The 6,970-nt window shown below is 39.8% G+C and overlaps 1 protein-coding gene and 1 long non-coding RNA gene across 2 annotated transcripts in view; one reads left to right on the forward strand and one right to left on the reverse strand.

Moving 5' to 3' along the window:
* The first annotated feature begins 3,148 nt into the window (after positions 1-3,148).
* LOC106575073 (uncharacterized) lies at positions 3,149-5,701 on the forward strand. Its single transcript, XR_001321679.3, has 3 exons — positions 3,149-3,470; positions 3,570-3,711; positions 5,198-5,701. It is a non-coding gene; the product is annotated as an uncharacterized LOC106575073 (long non-coding RNA).
* LOC106575072 (cyclin-dependent kinase inhibitor 1B) overlaps positions 3,869-6,970 on the reverse strand; it is a 3,239-nt gene continuing 137 nt past the window's right edge. The window contains exons 1-3 of the mRNA XM_014151229.3: positions 6,409-6,970; positions 5,701-5,817; positions 3,869-5,241 (exon numbers count right to left, since the gene is read on the reverse strand). The exon at positions 6,409-6,970 is cut by the window's right edge and continues 137 nt beyond it. Coding sequence (XP_014006704.2) covers positions 5,708-5,817; positions 6,409-6,865 — 567 coding nt within the window. The 5' untranslated portion in view covers positions 6,866-6,970 and the 3' untranslated portion in view covers positions 3,869-5,241; positions 5,701-5,707. The remainder of the gene's footprint in view (positions 5,242-5,700; positions 5,818-6,408) is intronic.

Raw genomic sequence — 6,970 nt, forward strand, 5'->3', positions numbered from 1 at the left:
GGGTGTTGTCCAGGTTCACGCCAAGGCTCTTAGCACTCTGGGAGGAGGACACAATGGAATGGTCAACCGTGATGGCGTGATCATGGAACGGGCAGTCCTTCCCCGGGAGGAAGAGCAGCTCTGTCTTGCCGAGGTTCAGCTTGAGGTGGTGATCTGTCATCCACACTGATATGTCAGCCAGACATGCAGAGATGCGATTCGCCACCTGCTTATCAGAAGGGGGAAAGGAGAAGATTAATTGTATGTCGTCTGCGTAGCAATGATAGGAGAGACCATGTGAGGATATGACAGAGCCAAGTGACTTGGTGTATAGCGAGAATAGGAGCGGACCTAGAACTGAGCCCTGGGGGACACCAGTGGTGAGAGCACGTGGCGCGGAGACGGATTCTCGCCATGCCACCTGGTAGGAGCAACCTGTCAGGTAGGACGCAATCCAAGAGTGAGCCGCGCCAGAGATGCCCAACTCGGAGAGGGTGGAGAGGAGGATCTGATGGTTCACAGTATCAAAGGCAGCAGATAGGTCTAGAAGGATGAGAGCAGAGGAGAGAGAGTTAGCTTTAGCAGTGCGGAGAGCCTCTGTGACACAGTGAAGAGCAGTCTCAGTTGAATGACCAGTCTTGAAACCTGACTGATTTGGATCAAGAAGGTCATTCTGAGAGAGATAGCAAGAGAGCTGGCCAAGGACGGCACGCTCAAGAGTTTTGGAGAGGAAAGAAAGAAGGGATACTGGTCTGTAGTTGTTGACATCGGAGGGATCGAGTGTAGGTTTTTTGAGAAGGGGTGCAACTCTCGCTCTCTTGAAGACAGAAGGGACGTAGCCAGCGGTCAAGGATGATTTGATTAAAACCCTACTCCTCTTATTACTAGGTAATGGACAGAGGGTCACTGAGGGGAGATTATGGGGTGGTGTGTGCTAACAAAGCCATATCAATGAAGGGGTCAGTATAAGGGGAATTGTCAACTTTACACACACATACACACACACACACGTGTGGAAAAAACACACATACCCTCACTTACTCACACACACACACACACACACACACACACACCACCTAACTACCTGGCAATACACGCTGGGTCCTTTAAAAATGATGATATCATCTCATCTAGTGTGTGTGCCTCATTACCTAGCCTTTTTGCCAGTTGAATTGAGTTAAACACTTGCACAACTTGCACAACACCTAAATATTTTGGCTGCTGCACAGTAGTTTACCTCTCAAGGATAACCCCAACAATAGCTGACCTTCCATTTCCAATGAGCTCTGTCTGTTGTTATTGAGCTCTGAGTGCCATTCAGTTGGATCTGATATGAACTCACTTTAAGCTCCTGAGTAGCGCAGCGGTCTAAGGCAATGCATCTCAGTGCAAGAGGTGTCACTACAGTCCCTGGTTCGAATACAGGCTGTATCACTTCCGGCTGTTATTGGGAGTCCCATAGGGTGGGGCACAATTGGCCCAGCGTTGTCTGGGTTTAGCTGGCGTACGCCGTCATTGTAAATAAGAATTTGTTCTTAACTGACTTGCCTAGTTAAATAACATCTGGTGCTGGGATTATTAGCAACTTTGCCTTCATGTGCACAATGAGCAAACATAATTGTAACCACCTGAATGTGCATGACTCTGGTTGTCTACTCTATGAAATGCTGAATCACTTCAAAGATTGACTTGACCTAGCTAATCTACCTCTAGTCAGTAGAGGATCTCAAAAGAGACCATCAAAACAAAATGTCATTTCAATAAGAGTAATGGGCTGGTTTGCTGACAACTGAGTCATCAAAGGAGTAACACACAGTGGGGTTTAATAATGTGGCTGCATTGTACAGTAGGCCTATGTGCTCCATATTCATTTGTCCATCTATAAGATGTCTTATCCAGTAGCTGAGGAAAGGGTGTGATACTTAAGTAAATGTGTAGTAATTCCCTTTACCATTAAATGGTTTGTTTCTCACTGACAAGAGGTTGTGGTTAATTGAGAAAATGTTGAAGAAATTGGTATTTCAGATTAACTGGAGTATTGTCACTTAGAGGAAAACACTAGTAGCTCCCAAATATTTTATTATCTAAAATCACAGTTCATCATGGTTTCATGAGTCATTTGGGCAAGAAAATAAAATATACAGTCTTTTAAAGTAGGGTGGGACTGTTAAGGCTTTCAGTCAATTACTTTTCAAAATATTTTGACAGCTCCCAGTTACCCATATGAATGGTGAGGTATTTTACAGTCTTGTTTGTGCCAATAGTTATGTAGTCCAATCTGGCATAGTATCAACATTGTAGTGAAGATTGAGTAATAATACCAATAAATGTTGTTTCTTTCTTCTTCTGAGAGAGATATACAATACACACTACTTCTTTAAATAAGTGCTTGTTTTTAGCTTGAATTGAAGTCATCAAATTCAGATTAACCAGAAGTACGTGAACAGCCTCCACCACAGTGGCTTCCTAGAAATTTGGCATCAACAACAATAACAACTGAGGGATGTGGTAATCTTTTTACTACAGCCTACTACAAGGTCAGACAGTGTAAACTCATTACTACAGTACTCTACTGTATGCAATATCTGCCATTCCTATTTAGACCATTTTCAATCCATAAACAGTTGACAGTACTACTAAATATTGGATAAATGTACCAATGCAGAATAACTATTAACTAGCTATTGCAGAATATGATCCAGGCATTACATGTATGTACACTACACACACAGGTGTTACAACTGTGCTGTAAACTAATATATTCTATCCTCCATGTGACTGTCCAACCTGAAGTCGTTTTTCCTCTTATCTCTATGCACACATCACTGTTGTTTAATTTCTTCCACATATCTTTAGCTTTCTTTCACTGAAAAAGGAGGTAATCACATGCACAGTTCTATTCACATTTTACACTGTACTACTCCTGCTTGCATAAGCAAGAAGAGGCACTCCAGTCTGGCCAGCCAATGAAAGTACTTGGGGGTGTGCTCCTCGAAAAGAACATGCTGTCCTGACCTAAATTAACTCCGTTCAAACCTGGCTGCAGCGAAAGCCAACCTAAGTGGCTGTCATAAGTGGTGTGCTTTTCTTAATGCGTGCCTGATTGGATAAAGCAAGTGTCAATAACATTATTTTTCACCCATACGGTAGTACAAGATGTGCCCTCACTATGCGTGTTGTTTTTAAGTCGAGTCGGTGCAAACTCCTGAAGAGAGAATGGCGTGTAAATCAGCCCAAGATCTGTAATAGAAAGTTGTGCGTAATTGTTTTGATACCATATGAGAAAAGTGTATATTGCGATGGTTGTAAAGTCTCCTAGACACACTATCGTAGTTTGCACATTACAAATTAGGTTGGTTACCTTCTCTCTCTGCAGCGCGAGCTACGTGTCATCGAAGTCCAATTATTTATTTTTTTGCACATTCTCTTGAGCATGTCTCGTGGAATCTATAGCGTTTTCAATTCTAAAGAATCTCTTCACTCAATAAACAGTAACGTCATGCATTTTTTCAACTGTAGCATTATTTAATGTTTTTATTTACCCACTATTTTACCAAGTAAATTGACTGAAAACACATTCTTATTTACAGCAACGACCTGGGGAATAATTACAGGAGAGAGGAGGGGGGATGAATGATCAAAAGCTGCAACTAGACGTTGTCCTTTCAAATAAGGATCCCTTAGGCTCGCGTCCTGCTGCGCAACTTTAATTCCTGGGTGACTAGTCTATACGTGAGTTTTTACACATCAACCATATGTCATAACTAACACCTTTACTAGCCTACTGCCGAGGTTGGCCCTGGCACACTATAGCCTAATTTAAACAATGTATAGCATACTGTGACAATGTGGACATATGGAGGAAAATGAATGGGCACATAATATGCAATTATGAAAATTGTCATTTTTTATTTAACCCAATATAATTTTTTTAGCAAATGATTGCCTTTTTCAGAGACACAATACAAAATATACAGGTATATTTTTAATTAGGCTCAGTTTTGCAACCAAAAACTAAATTTTAAAAAGTATTTACATAAATGCACAAAAAAATGCCACTTTGAATATCCATACAACCACAAAAACCTGAACAAAAATAAGTTACTATAATTTTTTACAAGGAAATATACAAAGGTACACTTCAAACTTTTATACAGTTACATGCAGTGTAACTTTGTCTTTAATCTATATAGTGCCATGTCATGCTCAACATGAATTCAACACACAATAAGAGGCAAATTGTTGATTCACATATTTATGTTTGCAAAGTGCCCAGTGGTTACAACACATCTGAGAGCGTAGGCTACTCTGGTCAAACTGGAGCACATTATAAATAAGTTAAAGGAAACCAACTGATTTTAGGGCGGCATAATAATTAATACTGCAAAATGGGAACTCATATATTCTAACTTTTTCCAATCATTTCTAACTATGCCATGAATAAGCCCTACTCATTTAATAATTTTTCCATAACAATAAGACAAATGTTGAAACTTTGGCAGGTTCTTTCCCTTTTGCAGTAGGAAAACTTAATAATAATATATTATTTGCATGTACAATTATCTAGTTAGGTCTTGTAACATATAAGTCATTCTGATTGACAGTATGACCTTAGTGTAGCATTGGGTCAATTACATTCAAATTCAGTCAATTCTGGAAATAAACAAAAAAATCTAAATATTTTCTCTCATTGAAAAGCATTGAGGAAAATTGGAAGACTTTGTTTACTTCATCAATGAAATAGAATTGACCCCAACCCTAAAGACCAGCTTTTGAATAATAGGCCTTCAAACTATGTACTACCAATGAACACTGCAAAAAGCCCCAAAATCGAAACAACTGATTCTTTGATGAGATACTCTCAAAAACCCTGATTTAGAAATAATCTGCACGTATAACTATCAATTATACCTGAACAAGGATATCGTATGACCACTTTTACAAACAAACAATATATTTGAAAACTGCACAGCAATTCTTCAAGACACGTATTTTGTCAACATAATAATATTATGTTTTATGTGCTACATATGAAACATAGGTAGTAAAGGGAAAAACATTTTGGCACACTGCTACATTTTCTGCTTTTGAAGCGATTGGATTAAATTGAGTGCCAAAACTTTAGTGTAAATATTCAGTGCTTGCACAGCCTCCCTCCCTCCTAAAGGCAGGCCATTTTGTATCCTGTCTTCTCTTCTATCCCTCTTCTCTTCTTCAGGTCCTGAAGTACAGTATTCAACGAAAAAGGAGGACTTCTCAGCGCTGTGGGGAAAACCAATTCATATTAGCTCTGTTCACAGAAGGGGTTATGGGTACATAGCCTGAAGGTTATAACACATGCATAGTAAAGACAGTTTAGTTGTCCAGTATCATGCATTGTGTATTCTGTTGAAGCAAGAAAACAGTGCAAAAGTGTACATTAAAATGTCAACATGTCACTCAAGACAGACTGCTGCAGAGCGAGAGAGAACAACCCTTCCTCATACAAAGCCTGCTGATGACGTGTTACTACTGTTCTGCACTTGAATTAGGCTTGCTTAAGTTAATATTAGACCAGATAGCTGGGGTGTTTAGGAAAGTGTGTCATCACTAAGGCTTCACATTTAAAATCCAACATAGGCTTAACAACTGAAATGCTTATGTTTATAATAAGGTTATTAGAACAACCGGGGTATGCTCATTTTACAGTATGAAATTGGAAATGCATGATGATGTTCTTACCTTGGTATTAGTGTTCATGTGTCCTGGAATCGTTTTTGCTGGGTGTCTGCTCTACTGACTTTGACACAACTTCATCCTCTTCACGGGAATGCAACTTTTTACATGTACTTTGGGGTTCTGATAAAAACACAATTAAAAGATATGTCAGTAAACAGTTTTTCTACAAAAAAGCTAATTTCCCACCCTGTTGAATAGTTCAGAAATTAAGTTTATCATCAAGCTAAACAGCCAAGTCAAATCAAACTGTATTTGTCACAGGCGCCGAATACAAGTGTAGACCTTACAGTGAAATGCTTACTTACAAGCCCTTAACCAACAGCGCAGTTCAAGAAGAGTTAAGAAAATATTTACCAAATAAACTAAAGTAAAAATAAACAAAAGTGGTTATATAATCATGCTATTCTTTAGGCCAGAGTAGAACAAACATTCAAAACTCAAGATGAGGAAGAAATCAGTGTTAAATAGCTTGACACACAAAGCGTGTCTTTCTGGAAAGAAAATAAGTATCAACGGAATCAAGCGGTGTGCGGTACAAAGTATAGGCTTTCTGCGAGTGTCAGTGCAGTGACGCAGAATTGTTATACAATCTCGCAGATTGTAACAATTTAATTCGACTGTGCCATATTGTGTGATGAAGACTGTCTGAATTGTTTTTGATTGGTTAAGTCTAAAATCCTCAAGTACATTTTCAAAACTGCATAAATTTACCTGGATTTGCAGGTCTTTTCCTTCCCCCGTTGTGAGAGTGGTGACAATCCGTCTGCCTCTCGCTCTTCTCGGATAGCTCAGCCCGGTTCGCAGGACAGCTCGGTCGGACTCCGTTATCATGACTCCCGTTATGGTCCAGATTTCCAGAGGACCAGACTCGCTTATGAGGCGGTCTGCTGTAAAAGTCTGGCATGTCACTGCTTTTCATCGGCTCCCATTTATAATCTCCCTGGGGAAGGGGCTCGTCGTTTAGAAAATCAAAATTCCATTTGTGAATAAAAACCTTCTCCATCTCTTTCATTTGAACCAAACACTCCCTCCCAAATTCGTCATGATCCTCCGATCCGAAAAGATTTCTGCAAATCTGGGGCTTCGTGTGATCCGTCGGACGCGGATCCACCCTTTCCAACGTCGGACTCCCATTCGAAAGACTAACATTTGACATGTTGTTGCACATATGAAAACTACCCTAAATCGTGACGGTTTATCACAAAAAACAAGTATTCCTTTTAAATAAGCGACCTGGATCACAAGATAGAGACGCATGCATAGCATCCGTAAA

Source organism: Salmo salar, chromosome 17, assembly GCF_965601325.2.
Source record: "Salmo salar chromosome 17, fSalSal1, whole genome shotgun sequence".
NCBI classification, from domain to species: Eukaryota; Metazoa; Chordata; class Actinopteri; order Salmoniformes; family Salmonidae; genus Salmo; species Salmo salar.